General features: G+C 41.1%; 2 protein-coding genes and 1 long non-coding RNA gene across 11 annotated transcripts in view; 2 read left to right on the top strand and 1 right to left on the bottom strand.

The window, feature by feature from the left end:
- The window catches only part of TRMT12 (tRNA methyltransferase 12 homolog), a 75,736-nt gene extending 61,309 nt beyond the window's left edge, over positions 1-14,427 (bottom strand). For 2 of the 4 annotated variants that reach the window (XM_072774427.1, XM_072774426.1), the window contains exon 1: positions 13,985-14,422. The gene's annotated coding sequence lies outside the window, so the exon portion shown is untranslated. Of the gene's footprint in view, positions 1-13,984 lie in introns of all 4 variants that reach the window. The other 2 variants (XR_012006785.1, XM_072774429.1) reach the window with 2 other exon arrangements.
- On the top strand, positions 1,372-12,544 carry LOC140603815 (uncharacterized). Its single transcript, XR_012006787.1, has 3 exons — positions 1,372-1,511; positions 9,209-9,322; positions 12,292-12,544. It is a non-coding gene; the product is annotated as an uncharacterized lncRNA (long non-coding RNA).
- Positions 14,428-14,941: 514 nt separating the features above from the next.
- The window catches only part of TMEM65 (transmembrane protein 65), an 87,176-nt gene continuing 83,678 nt past the window's right edge, over positions 14,942-18,439 (top strand). For all 6 annotated transcript variants that reach the window (XM_072774406.1, XM_072774409.1, XM_072774408.1 and 3 more), the window contains exon 1: positions 14,942-15,389. In XM_072774406.1, the coding sequence (XP_072630507.1) occupies positions 15,077-15,389 (313 nt within the window). In that variant the 5' untranslated portion in view covers positions 14,942-15,076. The remainder of the gene's footprint in view (positions 15,390-18,439) is intronic.

Genomic DNA, 18,439 nt, shown 5'->3' with positions numbered 1-18,439 from the left:
TTGATCACGGTGAATAATTTAATTTTTAAATGTGTTGTTGGATTCAGTTTGCTAATATTTTGTTGAGGATTTCTGCATCTAAGTATCTGGCCCCATAGAACACATTTGGAAGCTTTCTTTCCTCTTCTATTTTGTGGAAAAGTTTGAAAAGAATAGGTATTAACTCTTCTTTATAGGTTTGGTGGAATTCACTTGTGAAACTGTCTGGTCTTGGACTTTTGTTTGTTGGGATTTTTTTGATTACTGATTCAATTTCTTTGTTGGTAATAGGTCTGTTCAAATTTTATATTTCTTCTGGATGCACTTTTGGGAAGTTATATGAATTTTAGGATTTTTTTTCTAATTTTGTGAAAAATGCCATTGGAATTTTGATAGCAATTATATTGAATCTACAGATGACCTTGGGTAGTAGGACATTTTAACAGTAATATTTCTCTGACCATGAACATGGGGTATCTTTCATTTATTTGTGTCTTCTTCAATTTCTTCACCAACATCTTATAGTTTTTTGTTGTACAGATCTTTCACCTCCTTGTTTAAATTTATTCCTAAATATTTTATTGTTTTTTAATGCTATTGTAATTGGGATTGTTTTCTTATTTTCGTTTTCAGATAATTTGTTATCTGTAGCTTTTGTTTCCTGTAGCTTTATTGAATTTGCTTATTAGTTCCAACATTGTCTTGGTGAAGTCTTTAGGATTTTCTCTATATAAGATCATATCATCTGCAAACAGACTATTTAACCTCTTCCTTTCCAGTTTGCATGCCTTTATTTCTCTTCCTTGCCAATTGCTATAAGACTCCAGTACCATGTTAAACAGGAGTGGTGAGGGTGGGCATTCTTGTCTTTTCCTCACCTTAAACTAAAAGTTTAAGGTTCAGCTTTTCACTGTTTAGTTTGTTAGCTGTGGGCTTGTCATATATGACCTCTGTTATGTTGAGGCACATTCCTTCTACACCTGATTTACTGAGTTTGTATCATTAAAGGATAATTTACTTTTGTCAAGTGCCTTTTCTGTATCTATTCAGATTATTATACGGTTTTTAGTCCTCCATTTTGTTAATGTGGTGCTTATTGATTTGTGTATATTGAATCTCCCTTGCATCCCAAGGATAAATCTCACTTGATTATGGTGATGATCCTTCTAATGTGCTGTTGAATATGGCTTGCTAGTGTCTGTTGAGAGTTTTTGCATCTACGTTCATCAAGGATATTCACCTGTAATTTTCTTTTCTTTTATATTGACCCCATCTTGCTTTGGTATGAGTTTAATGTCATTTTATTAGGCAAATAAAATGAGCTTGGAAGTGTTTTCTTATCATTTTAAAATAAGAATTCCCAGCTCTCTTTGGTTCCAAATCTAGTGCCCTTAGCAACTGATTAACACAGTTCTCTCCACTGATAATAAAAAAGAAGGTATCCTTTACTGAGTGTATATGATGTATTCCAGGCATTCTGCAAAATTCTTCATGTAGATTATCTCAATGAATTACACAAACAGCTTTGGGAGGTAAGTATCATTACTGTCTAAATTTTGCTATGTAGGACACTGACGGTCAAAGAGGCTAATTGGCCAAGGGTATGCATCTGGTAAAGGGCTGAGGCAAGATATTAGCCCAGGTTAATCTGACTCCATACCTCTGTTCTATTTACACAGTGGATACAATATTGGCTTAAAGCTTCTCAATTTCAATAGGACTTTTCAGTCCATGCACCCTCTATCTTTTCCTTAGCAATCATATAATGTTTTCTTATCTTGCTGAGACTTTGGACAAAGTAAATTGGTCTTATTATGATGATAGTTCCCTAAGATTACTGCTCTTTTTTGCCATTCAAATGGCGGTATATCATAAACTCAAATATTGATTGGCAGAATGGTGGTTACTAGGGAATAAGGAAGGGATAATAGAGGAGTTGTTCAGTGTATAAAGTTACAATTATACAAGATGAGTAAATTCCAGAGATTTGCTGTGCAACACAAGGCCTACACTTAACAATAAGGAATTAGGTGCTTAAAATTTGTTAAGAAGGTATGTCATGTTGTATTCTTGCAAAAAAAAAAAAAAAAAAACCAAACAAACCCAAACGAAATCAAATAAAAAACAGAGGGATACAAGGAAACTTTTAAAAGTGATGGATATGTTTACTATCTTGGCTTTAGTGATGATATAACAAATATATACGTATGTTCAAACTTACCAAATGACATACATGAATTATATGCAGTTTTTTGTAGGCCAATTGTACCTCAATAAAGCAGGAAAAATATTGGTTGGCTACATAGTTTAAAAATTCAACAAATGTATTGAATGTGTATATGTACAGGATCATATGCTAGCTGCTAAGGGAAACAAAAAATGAATGAGACAAGGAAGCTTCTTTCAAGGTGTTTATAAGTGAGTCTTACCCCACAAACTAGCTCCCACCCCTGCCATGGACTAGAACATAAGGTTGAGGGACAGAGGTCAGAAAAAGGGGTCATTAATCTTCTATGAAAACATCTTCAAGAGATACCCCAGGAATGAGAAGGCATTTGATCTGGGCCTTGAAAAACGGGAAAGATTGGACATGTAGAGATACTGAGTGTGAAGGTGCTGTGAACAGGTGACAATGCGAACACCAACATGAAGATTGGAAATCTTAGAGAGTACTAAGGGAGTCATGTTTGGCTCAAGAAAGGGCAAGTAGTAAGAGATGTGGCTAGAACAGCAGTTTCTAATAAGACCACAGAGTCCATAAGTTAATAAGGGGAACTATTAGAGATATAGTTTGGAGGCATAGAGAGAGTACATACAGATAGTCAACAAATCCTGATAGCTTAAACTCTGTCAGAGCCAGCTAGGATGGAAAATGGAAATAAAAATTAAAAGCATTTAATGGATGGCTGGCTTAGAACATGTGACTCTTGATTTCGAGGTCATGAGTTCGAAATCCATGTTGGGCATAGAGATTACTTAAAATAAATACATAAATAAATAAAAATATTTTTAAAAACCCATATTTAATGTATAGAATGTGTGGCATTTAGCAAAGACACTTTTGAAGCGAAAGAGGAGGTTAAAGATGGTTCAAATTTTGAATTTGAGTTTGGAAGGTATACAAGGAAAATACTGTAGGAGGAATGGGGGTCAAAGGCAAGAAATTCTGGGGACAGGTCATGAAATAATATCCAGGATCCATTTTAATAATTAAGAGCACAAAAAGATATTCTGAGTCCTAAAACTGTGCATAAATGTGCAGGACATATGGTTTATACATGTGGGTCCAAAGTATTGGATGCATAGATCATTAAAACACAAATCGCATGCAGCATACCTTCCATGTATTTAAACTAACTGACTAGCTATTATAGACATTCACTAAACGGCTGATTAACACAATTTGGCTGGCTTTTAGAATTCATTTCCTAATCATCTCAGCTTCTCTTCTCAACCTACTATAATCTGACTTCTGTTCCTGTCACTTAACCGAAATTGCAGGGCAAAAGGTCATCAGCGATTTTCTCATTGCAAATACAAAGAGCACTTAAATATTATTTTTACCAAAGTTCTATTTAGTTATAAATGTCAAACAGTTCTAGAAAATATACTAAAAAAAAAAAAGCACCTCCCAATTCAGTGCCTCCCTATTTCCAATAGACAACTATTTTCAACTGTTTTAAGCTTCTTCTGAGTATGTAATAGCATTACATGCCTATTATTTCTTTATTTTATTATTATTTTCTTATTGTGTTGGATATTCTATTTGTCCCTTGGATCTCCTCTACTCTTCTTACTCTCTGTTCAAAGAAACACATTTTTATGGACTACAGTAATGGGTTTTGAATAGACACTCTGGCTTCCAGCTGAGTTTTCTTTAGTTGGGAAAAGCTGGAGAGATCAGAGACAGCAAGTGATAACAGACAGTGAGAAGAGATTATTTGTCCCCCTGGTCCCCTCCTTGACCATCCACTCTACAGACTGTCCTCAACTGGAGGTCACTGCCGCTCTCAGAGAGGACTACCCTGCTTGGTTCTGATTTTAGAATGTAGTCCCCATGTATTCCACTTAGCCTTTTGGGACTAGAGTTGACAACAATGCAATTGCTACTAAGCCCTGGGTTATTGCATTCTCTCTCGTTCCCTCCACCAACCCTCACAACTTAGTAAATAAACCTTCCTTGAATTATCTCATTTAGAATGTATGAATTGTTGTGACCCTGACTAGTATGCTTAGTATGCAAGATAAAGATTTAGCTTTCTTACTTCCAACTCTCTTGCCCTACGATGCTATAACCGCCCCCCTCCCCCACACCCCACCACACACAGACACTCTTCCTGTTAGGGACTGAATGTTTGTGTCTCCCTCACTGCCCTTCATAGCTGAAGCTTTAACTCCCAATGTGTTGGTATTTGTGGAAGGGGTCCAGGGAAGGGATTAGGGTTAAAAGAAGTCACAAGGATAGTGCCCTTGTGATTGTATTAGAACCCTGTAATAAGAGACACTAGACTTTGCTTCCCTTCTCTCTCCACACTTGCATAAAGAAGACATATGAGCACACAGTGAGATGGCAGCTGCCTACAGGCCAAGACAAGAGGCTGCAGACTGAAAATTATCTGCTAATATTTTCGTTTTAGACTTCTAGCTTCCAGAACTGTGAGAAATACTCTCCTGTTGATTAAGCCATGCATTCCATGGCCTTTTGTTATGGCACTCTGAGCTAAAACATTTCCCCTCTCCACATCTGCCTTGCTTAGATATATCATAATTTTTGGTTAAATCAATATTCTGTATTATTATAATCTGTAAATATTTCTACCTGTGGTTTTAAAATTTATTTTAATTTCTCCCTAATCTAATTTCTTTTTACTAGATCAGCCACAAAAAAGAATGAAATCTTGCCATTTGCAACAACATGGATAGAGCTAGAGAGTATAATGCTAAATGAAGTAAGTCAGAGAAAAGGGAATACCTCACCTGTAGAATTTAAGAACAAGACAAATGAGCAAAGTAAAAAAAAAAAAAATGAGAGAGAGAGATAAGAAATAGAATGTTACTATAGAGAACAAATTGATGGTTACTAGACAGGAAGTGGATGGAAGAATAGAGAAATAGGTGATGGGCATTAAGGAGTCCACTTGTCAAGATGAGCACCAAGTAATGTAAGGAATTGTTGAATCACTATGTTGTACATCTAAAACTAATATAACACTGTATGTTAACTATACTGGAATAAAATAAGAAAAAAAATTACTAGTGTTAATTCTGTCAATTTTTGTTTGCTTAATTTTCTACCTATCACTAATCAATTCTCAAACTCTCCCCCAGAAGACTCCTTCCAATATTTCAAAAATATCGGAAAAATCCATAAAGTCCATCTTTTTGTTAGAGGCACGCCTCCCAAAGCCTTCCATTGCCTTGCTCCCATGTGGACTGGTTGTTCTCTAGACCTACAGTCTTGCAATTTTGCATCTCCTGGATCTCCTGCTTTATTCCTTCCATTTGATGGAGCACATCTTCCAGTTTCTTCCTGATATGATGTATGGGACATACATATTTTAAGACTTGAATGTTTAAAAGGTTATAATCTACCTTCTAATCCAATCTAATTGGATTGCTGGATATAGAATTCTAGATTGGAAATAATTTTCTTTACAATTTTGAAGCAATTGTTCCATTTGTCTTCTGGTTTCTGACACTAGTGTTGATGTTTGAAATGGGATCCTTTTTTAAAAAATATTTTTTTTAGTAGATTTGTATATGCAAATGAGTTACTCATTGTGAGTATAGGCACACAATGTTCCATTAGTTTCAGGTGTACAAAACAGTGATGCTGTGTGTACCAAAAGTGTAACCATCATCTGTCACTGCACAATGCTATTATAGTATTATTGACTATATTTGAAATGAGATCCTTTTTATTGGAACTCCCTTGAAATTCCTTCACTTTGCTGCTGGAAACGTTTAAGATCTTTTTTGGTCCCTAGTGATCTGATAACAACAATGTGTGATGAAATACTTTAAAGTGGGTCTTTTTTTCATGTAGTGTTCTGAGCCCTAAGTGAACTCTCTCAATCTGGGAACAAATGACCTTCACTTTGGAGAGTTTTCCTTCAGACATTTGACAATTTTCTCTCTTACATTTTCAAACTATGTTATCTTCCTTTCTTATACCTCCTGATCCGATTCTTTAGTCATTTATCTTCTATATGTTATATTTTCTATTGTCTGCTTTTAAAGAAATGTTTTTCAGTATTATCTTCCAATTTTTTTGCTATACTTTTCATTTTGACTATCCTATTTCAAATTTTAAGAAATATTCTCACTATTCTTACTTTTACAGAATCCTACTTTTTCCCATAGATGCTGTATCTCCTCTTATTTTGTAAATATATTAGTATTATGTGCTTTTAAAAGTTGTATATTGCTCCCTATGTCCTCTGATATCCTTTTGTTTGTTTGTTTTTTCCTATTTATTTATTTATTTATTTATTTATGTAATCTCTATGATCCATGTGGGGCTTGAAGTCACAAGATCAAGAGTTGCATGCTCTACCAACAAAGCCAGCCAGATGCCTTTTTTCTATGCTAGCTATTTTTGTTTGCTCTTGAAGGCTTTCTTCAACCAACCTGTGATTTTAAATTCCTGGCCCATATCTTGTATTTAAGAAACAACAAAAGTTGTTTAGAAACTCTCTGATAGGTAGAGCTGGTTAATTTGGTAGTTTCACTGTTGGGTGGTCTGGCTGAGCTGTTTTATTGGGTACTCAGAGAGGAGTACTCCTCCATACTCCTCCCATAGTATGGCTACCATATGGCTACCATACTCTCTTTGAAACAGAGCAGAAGAGTGGTAAGGGACCCATGAGTTAGAATGTGGTATTCACTTAATCTCTTGTGTTTGGTGTACCTCCCTTGTCCCCAGGTGTTTCTAGTGCCCTTAGGCCCAGTGTCTCTCCACTAGTAAACTTCTGGATTCTTGCTGGAGTGAGGAAGTGGCATTCTCCCAGCTATAGATGATGCAGAGGGAGATCTGGCTTTATAAACATCCTTTAAAAATTTTCACCTAGATATCCTGTTTTTAACTCAATTATATCTCAACCCTCAGAGGTACCTGGTGCCTCCAATTCTGGTACTTTTTTTAAGACTGTTGCTTGAATTAACCTTCTTGTGGGTTGCTCTGTTCCGGCTTAGTTTTCACCTTTCTCTGATCCATCAGGTTAATTAACACTTCTCCATTTGCTTTCCATCTTGTATTTCTGTAATGTTGTCAGCTCTTGCTCTTCTCCCATTAACTCTGTGCTTCCGAGGGTATGCATTTTTTTTAACCCATTTACATTCAGTTTAGTGCACTTTTATTACAAAGTGGTCATAATTAAATGTGTTCAACTCACCATTTCTAATAAGTACTTCCTTGTCTTTAATTTGCTTTATTTTGATGCTGCATTTGAAACTCCAGACCACTTATTCTAGAAACTTTATCATCCTTTGGTTTCTGTGGTAAGATTTTTTCCTTTTGCCACATCATCTCACCTTTCTTTGGTTATTTTTTCTTCCACTGCTTATCCCTTAACTGTTATTCCCTGCATCTCTGTTCTCTTATGTTTTCATTGACACATTTGCTATAGACAACTTCATCCACTTGCATGGATTTAACTACTTCCTTGATGCTGTTGACTCCCAAATCTGTCTGTGGTTCCAGACTCAAATAAAGCTCAGAAACCAGAGGAAAGGAGGACTCTGCCTCCCTACTCCCTACTCGGGAAAAACAAACACACTGGTGCCAAAACAGGTCCTCCCTTTAGAAAAATAGTAGGAGTGGAGGAAGGCATTCAACTTTACAAAGGTAAGAGAAAGAGCCAAGGAAGAGCTGTGTTAGTCATGATATTGGACTTTTTGCTGCAATAAAAAGGAATCCCTCGATCATGCTGACTTAGCACAAAAAAGTTTCTATCTCTGTCATGTAAAATCTGCTAGGGATTGGGGCAACTCTCCAGGGCAGCTGTTCTCCTGTATTGGCTCACTACTCCCAGCATTATCAATTTCACTGAACTTCCATTTCAGCATATGTTGTGAATCTCACCATTAGGAGAGGAGAGAGCTGCCTAGTTGAGCATAGACAATTAAGTACCTGTATCTGGAGGTGAAATATGTCAGACTTCCATTCACTGGCCAAAGCAAGTCACATAGTTGCCCCTAAATTCAAGGGTGTAGGAAAGAATAATCCTCTCTGGTCCTGAGAATTGGATATTGTTGAACAGTAGTAATTTATAGCATTGAAAATATTATGTTATAAATAGAAAATCTGGGTGTAAATAAAGTACTTTTTTATTTTCATACTCTAGTACCTAACTTGGTGGCCGGTAGATATGAATTCAGATAGAGTTTGGAGACAATTTGATAATCTCTTGGAAAAGATTTCAAGAAAAGTCTGAATCAATGCCTTATTTTCTTCCCAAAACAAACAGGAACATTCAAAATCCTTCCACTAATCTCCCTGCTGGGCTCACAAATAGAATCATTTTTCAAAAATAGTTCTTTCAGCATCTAAATATTTGAAGCCCCCTAAGAATTCAAATTTTAAGTTTGCAAAGAAGGCATTTCATATCCATATTGTTTATATTTGCTTTGATCAATATTCCTCCCCAATCTCAAACCTGATGGGAAACCTAGAAAAGAAAAAATGTTATAAAATATTGCCCCAAATGTCAGGTAGGTGTGTATTAGGTGTGCAGGTATTTTTTTTTTATGGTGGTGTGCAAGTCTGGTTGCCCATAGGAATGGTCAGATAAATATGAGCTTCATGGAGTATGAAATTGAGCACAGGGATTTTGTGCTCCAACTGACAGCCCTTCTCTTATATTTTCTGTCTTGCTTCCATGAGATACTATTTCTTGCCCTGTGATGGGGACTTTCCAACATGTAGATGAAATCATTAAAAATGAAGTGTCACAGAGGTGATGATGAGAGGTAGTATTAAATGACTGGTATAGAGGAATGCAGAGGATCCAAAAGAGAGATTGTCCCTTCAGGGTTTATTTTCCATGTCTCAGGGGTTCTGTAGTTTCTTTCTTTAATAAAAGCTTTGTTTTTGAAAACAAATTATATACATTTACCATAAACAATTCAAGTAACAGATACAAGTGCAAAGGGGAAAGTAAAAAAAAAAAAAAATCCAATATCCCAAGAATAGTAATGACCAGTATTCTACTAATGAATATTGTTCCAGGCCACTAATGATGTGAACAGAAAGGAGGATAATAAACACCACCATCCTATGATTTCCCTCATACCTTGCTGGCTTCTCTGCCTCTTCCAGTCTCTCAGGGGTGAAGAGTCCCAGGTAGGCCCCAGACCCTCTCCTCATCTCTATCCTTACCCCAATGGGAACTTGGCCAATTCTATAGCTTTAAAGGATACCTGGATGCTGATGGTTCTCAAATTTGTATCTCCAGCTTTGTCCTTTGGAAGCTGGACAGCTTGATTGCAAGGAGGTGGAATGCTGACAAATATTGATATAGGAATGTTGAGAAAATAGAGATCTAGTTGGATTCTCTTTCTTTTAGCTTTAAAGTTACATGGGCCTCTGACACTTCTAGATATATTGTTTATTGCTAACACTATTTTTTAAATCTTAATGCCTTTTAATACTACCTATTAATTGTTGAGTACATACTACATGTTGGATATTTTGCCATGTGTCTTGCATACATTATTTCATTTTATCCTCATGATTCTTAGGGTAGATTTTAAGAAATAACAAGAAACTCAAAACAAGACGTAGAAAGATAAAAAAAAAAACTTGTCTTGATATAGTTAGTAGGTGTTAGAGTTAGAATTTTAATTCAGAGGGACCCATGACGTTTCTGTATGCTCTATGGCCTCCATTTGCATTTCAATGTAAATTTTACTACCAGTTTGACCGTGACACACATACAGAGACACAAAATCCCCAGCTGGGATTTTGATTGAGATTACACTGAATTTATAGATTAATTCAGGGAGAGCAGACATCTTTTACTTTGCATTTTCCAAACTTTAATTGGTATTTCTCTCCATTTATTTAAATCTTCTTTAATTTTTCTAATCAGCCTTTGCGGTTTTCATTATGAAGCAACAATCTATGTACCTTAATTCTGATGGTGCTGAGGAGTTCCAGGGGTCATAATACTAAGGTGGGAACCTAAGGGATGAGAAGTACGAAAAGGGAACTACAAAAATGTGGGCAGGATAAATGATTAAAGGTCCCACTAAGTAAAGCAACAACTCTGGAATTTTAAAGTGGACAGTAATAGCTGGGTATGTAACAGAACATGTACACAGCAAATAGCCTTGTGCCCTGCCAGCAACACAGATGCCAGGAACTCTGGAAAGTATCTGCGTGATGTAATCTACTGTGGACTGTTGATTCAGCAGCAACTTTTCATGAGGCGGAAACTGTCACTGTTAACTGAGGCATGATGTTTGTCGTCTTTAAAGTGAAGGGCAGGCTAGGCTGAATCCAGGCCCTCCTGCTCTCCTTCTTCCATAACCTTCTCTAACTTGTTGGCACTACCTTCTCTAATTTGTTGGCACTACTTCTTCAGCACCCTCACAATTTCCTCAGGACCTTCCTCTTGCCACCCACATGCACCTGCATTAACCTATATTTCTCCATAGCTCTATACACAGACCCCAAGCCCTCTCGTCTCCCCATGTCTTCCATTTACTCTTCTTTGCAATATTCAAATGTTCAGAGACAGGGAATGGATAGGGGATCCAGTTAGTACACATTAAACGTGTATTAAATGACAAATGGCTAGGTAGACATTTCTCAAATTAGGGTTCAAAGACATAATCCTAGAGGTTTGAGAGGTTCTTGGGAATTTGGATAATGATAGTTAATATTTATTGAGCACTCATCATATTCCAGGTATTGTTTGAAATGCTTTACGTGTATTAACTCATTTAGTTTCACTATAACCCTATAAAGCAGATGCCTTATCTCCATTTAACAGATGAGTAAATTTAGCAATATAGCTTTATCCCATCAGATGAGTGGCCATGAAATGTTGAGTTATTAGCTCAAGGTTGTAGAGCTGGTAAATGGAGGAGTGAGGGCCCAAACCCAGGAACTCTGGCTCTGGAGCAGATGATCTTAACCTCTTTGCACTGCTGTCATCCGGGTCTTGACTGGGACTAGATGGCCCAAGATGGCCCCATATGTGTACCTGGTGGTTAGCTAGGGCTATTGGCTGTTGCCTCCTCTTCCATGTGGTCTTTCCAGCAGGATACTCCAGAACTCTATGTATGGCAACTGAATTCCAAAGAGCAAATGTCACAGGGCGAATTACCTTGATACAATGGCAGGCTCCAAGTACACCACCACACAGGTTGTACCATAGATCACAGGACAGATGGGCTTATAGACCATATGAAGACACTTGACTTACACTGTTTATATGGCAGCTTTAAAACATGTTCTCAAATTCTTTGGCATTGCTCCCATTGAGTTCTCTTGAATTTCGGCTGGCCTTAGTAGCTTGCTGGTAGCTAGTTCTGTACAGTGGAAGTGATGCTGCATGACTTTTTTTAAAGCTTTATTTATTTATTTGATAGAGAAAAGAGTGTGAGGGTGCAGGGCAGAGGGGAAGAAGGAGAGGGAGACAGAAATTCAAGCAGACTTCCCAGTGAGTACGGAGCCTGACGCAGGGCTCTATCTCACCACCCTGAGATCAGACCTGAACTGAAACCAAGAGTTGGATACTTAACCGACTATGCCCCCCAGGCACCCCTCACTTCTAGGATATGTCACTTAGTATATGTCAGAAAAGCCCATCAGCCTGGTTCTTTTCAGATACTTGCTTTGAGGGAAGCCAGCTACCATGGGAAGTTATGCCTTGCTGGAGGGGCTGGTTGAAGGTACATTGGTTCACAGCCCCAGCTGAACATGCAGCCAGCCTACAGCCAGCATCAACCCTCACCCACATTAATGTGCCATCCTGGGTATCCAACTAGCAGCTGTAGTTAGTTGACATCTGATTGACATGTTATAAGAGACTCTAATAAAGAGGTGCCTAGCAAGTACTTCCTGAGGTGAAAAATTATGAGCAAAATCAACTGGCTATTTAAGCCACTAAGTTTGGCATGAAGCGTCCACTTAAAGAGCAACAGTAACCCAAACCATTTGTCCATCCATTTAAAACACAGTGGGAAGCAGGGGGAAAGAGATGCATAGATAAACAAGCTTAGGATAGCAAGGTAGAAAAAGCTACAGTATCTGAATTTTGTTTTATACAATGTTCATGTGTCCTAACCTCTCTGCTGTGCCAGTCTTCTCTGCAGGTAGTGTGGTTTTGAAGACCACAGAAGAAAGTAGGAGATGGGGAGCCTGGAATCAACATATACCTGTTCTGTCAGAGAGATGAAGGAGCAACTGTGTCTGGTCATAATTGTAGCTGGCCATTAGCTGGCTGAGTAGCTAGGAGTTTACCTGCTTTTCTTGTACAGACTACAGGAGGCCACAATGGGACCATAATGCGTGTTGCTAGTAGGTGGCCAATTTAGGGAGGACATAGTTGTCAGTCTAGAGGTAATACAAACTCTATCTTATTGATATTTAAAGTTCACTTGGTCTATCTCTTTCTTTCTAAAGTAGCACTTTTATTTATGATCAACACATATCCATTTATCTTAGGTGTAATGTCTCATAAGCAAATTGTGTCTACATTTCAGATCTTGTTTTCTCTAGCAGACTTGAATAATCATAAATCATCCAACAAACACATTACAACAAGCTCCAACCAGCAAGCACTTAGATCAGGTTTGTGATATCCCACTTACTGGCAAAAGCAAGTCACATGGCCAAGCCCACAGTCCACGTGGGACAGATCTACACAAGGGAATGGATACCATAAGCCATGATTCATTGGGACCACTACTGTAATAATCTACCACTAACACAGCTAGAAAACGGTTGAGCCAGTTGTCAAACTTTCAGCAATCTATTTCTGAAACCCACCCACAAAACTGGTGTCCTAAAGACTGTTAGGAATGGGTTCTTAATGTGTAGCTTTTCCAAACCTCACTTCCCAGGCCCCACTCCAAGTCCAATGAGTCAGAATCCCTTGGGGGTAAAAGATAGAGAAGAGAAGGTGGTGGCAATCCCAAGAATTTGAGACTGAAGTAACTGCAGAGGATTCCAACACACAATGGGGATGTAGAGGGTTTCAAAAACAAGAAAGACACAAGTCTCTATCCCCAACTTCATTTTCCACAGAGTCCCCCCCCCCCCCCCTTTTTAAGTAATCTCTACATCCAAGGTGGGGCTTGAACTCACTATCCCAAGATCAGGAGTCACATGCATTTCCAACTGAGCCAGCCAGGCACCCCTCACAAAGCATTCTTAACTGTCATTATGACACTAGAGAAGCTGCTCTGAATTTTTTTTTTAAACGCTTTTCATGTTTAAGTTAGAGCAGTGCTTCTCAAACTTCTATGTGCGTCACTATTAACTGGAGGGCTGCTTAAAACAGAGATGACTGGGCCCAACCCCTAGTTTCTGATTCAGGGAGTCTACAGGAGACTACCTCAATCTGCACGCTTCACAAGTTCTGCTGTCTGGGAACCACACTCTGGGTTAGAGCAGTAGGATGACTTAGTGGTAACATTCCTCCCTTGACTCACTTTTATATATTGTACTTACATGATTCTGACACATTTACTATATACAAGGTCTTGGGCTGGTGCAGCAGCGGATAAGATAAGGGTAAGATTTAGATCTTGATTGTGCTTGAGCAGATTTACTCTCTAAGTGGATCTACTCTCTAAGGCAGGAAGCCTAAGTGTAATTAGGTTCAGATAAAGGAGAGATCGCCTTCCTTAGGAGGAGATAAAGGAAAGGCTAGGGTAGGAGGAGGCCCTTTGAGCTTGGCCCTAAAAGATGTCCAGGACCTGGACACGCTGGAAACGGTGGAGAATCACAAAAATTCTTTTCGCCTTGGCAAAGAGAAAAACAAAAACAAACCTTGGCAAGCACCCGGAAAAGATCCGTGACATCCTTGCCTCTCGCTCCAGCATTAACAATCTGCAAGCTGCTGGCATCAGGACGAGGAAGCGTATTTTCGGTGTGAAGGCCTCAGTCTCAAATCCCTGTCCTTGCCTTCCCTTTGGAGCTCTCAGTGCAGGTGCCTCAAAGCCCAGAGTGCCTGGCCGAGGCCACGGTGGGCGCTTCAATCCCCCAAAGCCTGAGCAGGACGCTGCCCCCCGGGGGGCGAGGCCCGGGCCGGGCGGGGGTGGGGTGGGGGGGAGCGCTGCAGGCTGGGGCACTGTTCAGAACAAGCCCTACGTTTAGGCCTGGTGCTAGGGACGGAGCGGCGGCAGCGGCACCACCGCCGAGCTAGAAGCCCGGAGCCGTTCCTCCCTGCTCCCAGCCTTGGACTTAAAGGTGGCGCCGGCGCAGGGGGCTGCGCGGCCTCGGCTCCTCCACCGTCACGCACGGGCGGGGGGGCGGGGACTCCCGTGCACGCTCCCACCCGAGCTCGGCACTGCGCCTGCGCGGCCCCGCCCCGCCCCGTCGCCCCGCCCCGCCCCGCCCCGCTAAGCCCCGCACGGCCGCTAGGGGTAGCGGCGGAGGCTGCGGCCTGAGCGCGCGGCGGCTTTGAGGGCGCGGGAGCCCGACGGAGCGCCGCCGAGGGCAGGCGGGCGAGAGGGTGGGAAAGCCGGCGGGAGCGGAGGGCGGCGCCGAGGGAGGGCGGCGCGAGGCTGACTCATCCTCTGGAAGCTCAAACTGACGGAGACAAACCCTCGCCAAGCCCGCCCGCCCGCCCGCCCGCGCCGCCCCTCCGCAGCCGGGAGGCGCCCGCCCGCACCGCCCACCCGCCCTCTCCGGGCCCGGCCGCCTCACAGAAAGTTTTTCTCGTCGGAGGGGCCGAGCCGCCGGGAGCCTTTCGGAAGGGAAGCGCCGCGCCGGCCCGGGGAGCGCATGGTGCCCGGCGCCCCTGCCGCCAGCCAGGAGGACATCGGGGCGGGGTCGGGCTGAGCCTCGCTGCTGCTTCCGCTGCCCGGCCAGAAATCGCCGTCCCGGACTGCCGCGGGGGTCCCCGCTCCTCAGCCCGCCATGTCCCGGCTGCTGCCGCTGCTGAGGAGCCGGACCGCGCGCAGCCTGAGGCCGGGCCCGGCCGCCGCCGCCGCCGCCGCCGCCGCCGCCGCCGCGCCCCGCCCGCCCTCCTGGTGCTGCTGCGGGCGGGGGCTGCTGGCGCTCGCGGCCCCCGGCGGCTCCCGGGCGCTGGGCACCCACCCCAAGAAGGAGCCCATGGAGGCGCTGAACACGGCGCAGGGCGCGCGCGACTTCATCTACAGCCTGCACTCCACCGAGAGGAGCTGCCTGCTCAAGGAGCTGCACCGCTTCGAGTCCATTGCCATCGCCCAAGGTAAGGGCGCGAGCCGAGGGGCGAGCCCGGGGGCCCGGCGTCCCCAGCCGCAGCCCGCGCGGGGGGAGCGCTCCTGGCCTCGAGCCCGGGACGTCCGGGGCGGGGGGGGGGGCGGGGGGGGCGTGAGGGGGGCGGGGTCGTGCGGGGCATGAGGGGGCGGGGTCATGCGGGGCGTGGGAGGGGGCGGCTTTCCGCCTCCTGAGCGTCCCCGGCGCAGGTAGGACAGGCGCAGGTCGTGCCCCGCAGCCAGCCCCGACGCTCGGCTGGTTCCTCCTCAGCCTCAGAAGCCGAGCTTCCGCCCAGATTGTCAACCGATACTGTTTGAAGGCGCTTTGATTTGTTGTGTGCCCTCCTGTCCCCACCCCCCACCCCCCAAGCCCTTGCTGCTTTCTTGTGAACGTGCAGCTACGCAGGTGGCATGCGGTGCCTGCCTGATGGAAAAGTCCTGCAAACCCCCAGAGGCAGGAAGAAACTTTCTTGAAAGGTCATCAGACCACGATGTATGGGTGTCCAAAAGAAGGGGGGGCATGGCTTCCTAAGGCAGAGACGCTCTCCGCTGTGTGTCTGCACACCCATCTAGTTGTATGAAACTAAGCAGCCAAACTAAGCAGCACATTGTCCTGGGAAATGGCAAGGATGGATCAAACCAACAACTGCCGGTACCTAACTTGCAAGCTCCTGTCGATAAAGTTCGGCCCTGCACAAGTTAAACTACAGTTTTTGTTGTTTCCCCAGAGGTTGAAAGAATGAAGTATAAATAAGAAGGTATTTTTCTGGGAATCTGTGGCTCTACAACAAAAAGCAGACTTCGGCTTTAAAGTAATGTGGAACGGTGAAAGCAAGGCTATTTTTAAGTTGACATGTTAAAATAGGATATTTTTAAAACCGGTGCGGAATGCTGTAGGTCTGAACTTGACTGCAGGTGAAAAAGCTAAGAATATAGAAAATCAAAAGGATGAAAGGAGTAAGTGATTAATTCCATCTTAAGATATTTTTGCAATTTAAATACGGTAGTACAGATGAAAAACATAAGACAGACAAAATGCATTATTTTATATTACATTCTGATGTGTTTGACATTTTTAAAAAAGTTTACCTCCCTCCCCAAAGTTGATAGATACATAAACATCCCATAGAGTCCTAGGTTTAGAGTATGTTGATTGGAACATGGCATTTGATTTGCCAGAGGCACTTGAAAATGTTTCTTTGGCCTCTGCACAGTAATGAAGGAAGGTCATATAAGCCTGACTCACCTATACTGCTTCTTTGGAAACTTTTTTCTTAGTTGTGCCTTTGAACTGCCTTTTTTTTTTTTTTTTTCCCCCTACGTTCAGGAATTGTGGATCAATTTACAGTACTGGGTATTCCAGATACGGTCTGTGCACAGTGCTTTTAGGGAAAATATGTAACACCGTAATCAGTTCAGTTATTAAGTGTGTAATCGTGCCAGGATATGAAGCAATAATCGAATACTAGCATATGTGTAGAGTATGTTTGTACTCATTGTGTGGTTTTAAAATATTCAATTCTGAAATGGTGCTCCTGAGAAAACAATACAGGCCATCAAACATGCTGTAACGTTAATTTTAGAAATGTTTTCTCCATGGGCAACACTATTTGAACATACATTTGGCCTTGTCTAAGTAATTTCTTGGAAATTCTTCTGCGTTAACATTGTGACAAGTTTGCAGGGCCCTATTAATATAATTTTATGACAATTCTTGAAAAGCAAGTCCTGTGATACAACTGGATAAATTTTACCTTGTACCTTATTGTTTTAGCACATGGCAGTAGTATTGCAGTAGAGATGCTGCATTTTCCAATGAAGATAATTTTAAATTTGACATGGTTTTAAATATTTTGTAAAGGACCTATAAATACCAGTAAGTGGAGATCAGTTAGCATCAATTAAACTTAATAAGTATATAAGTTATATGAGAGAGAAGTTAGTAATTTGTCTTTGTTCAAAATAAACTGGCAAAATTACAGGAAACAATGTGGCAATCAAATGCTTATTTCCTGTTCATAAGTTAAAGATTTTTCAAAGTTCTATCAACTATTTATGCCAGTATTGATGACTAAATTACTGCCCATTGACTCAAATGACACTTATTGATGATGCTACTTTAATTTTTAGTAGTCTTCGTGTTCCTTATTGTGTTCAGTATCAGTACATACAGTTCCTATGGAGATCACTGAAATCATTTTTTCCCCAATCAGACAAATGAAAAACTCCCATTTTTTTCTTTTATTGTTGCTTTTTGAATGTTTTTAAATACCCAACTAAGTGTGTGGGTATTAAATGCATTTTCTAGTTAAATAAATTATGATAAAAGGAGTTTCTTATAGGAAATCTTATGTGTTCTTGGAAAGAATATGTGTGCTTGTATGATTGAAAGAAGCATTTTTGAATTTGCTGTGGATACATTACAGGAAAAAAATCATCTATGCTTTGATATGGCTGTGAAATCTATCATTGAAATTTGGTACATTTGCCCTTATTTTTCATATGTGTTTATCAGTAGGCATATGATATGGTCTGTGACAAGATAAAGCTTTACATGATAAGGCAAGCTTTGTGGGATGTCTTATCGTAGTTAAATAGGATATTATGATTTTTAAATTACAAAATGATTTCCTTCCCAATTTTAAAAAAGTTGATGTTGTGTACCCAGTGTACCTGGTCATCCTGATCTCTGTTCTTCCAGAAGCAGTCCATATTTTCCTGATAGTACTTTGTTGGTTCATTGTTTTTATAAGCAGGACTGGCAAACTGACATTGCAGTTGCCTTTCAATTTTAGCTAAGATTTTAAAAATGAATTAGTCTCTCAATTTTTGCAATTACTATTTCTACTTATATATATATTTTAACTATTAAAACATGAATTTGGTTTTTGAGATTAGGCAGTGCTCATTGTATTAATTATACATTGCTGTATAACGAATTACACTGAAACATAGTGGTTTAAAACATGTTTTATCTCAGTTTCTGGAGATCAGGAATCTTGAATCAGCTGAGTAGGATGTTTCTGACTCAGGGTATCTCAAA

The sequence above is a fragment of the Canis lupus genome, chromosome 14 (assembly GCF_048164855.1).
Source record: "Canis lupus baileyi chromosome 14, mCanLup2.hap1, whole genome shotgun sequence".
NCBI classification, from domain to species: Eukaryota; Metazoa; Chordata; class Mammalia; order Carnivora; family Canidae; genus Canis; species Canis lupus.
This window is presented reverse-complemented; position numbering and strand designations above follow the sequence as displayed.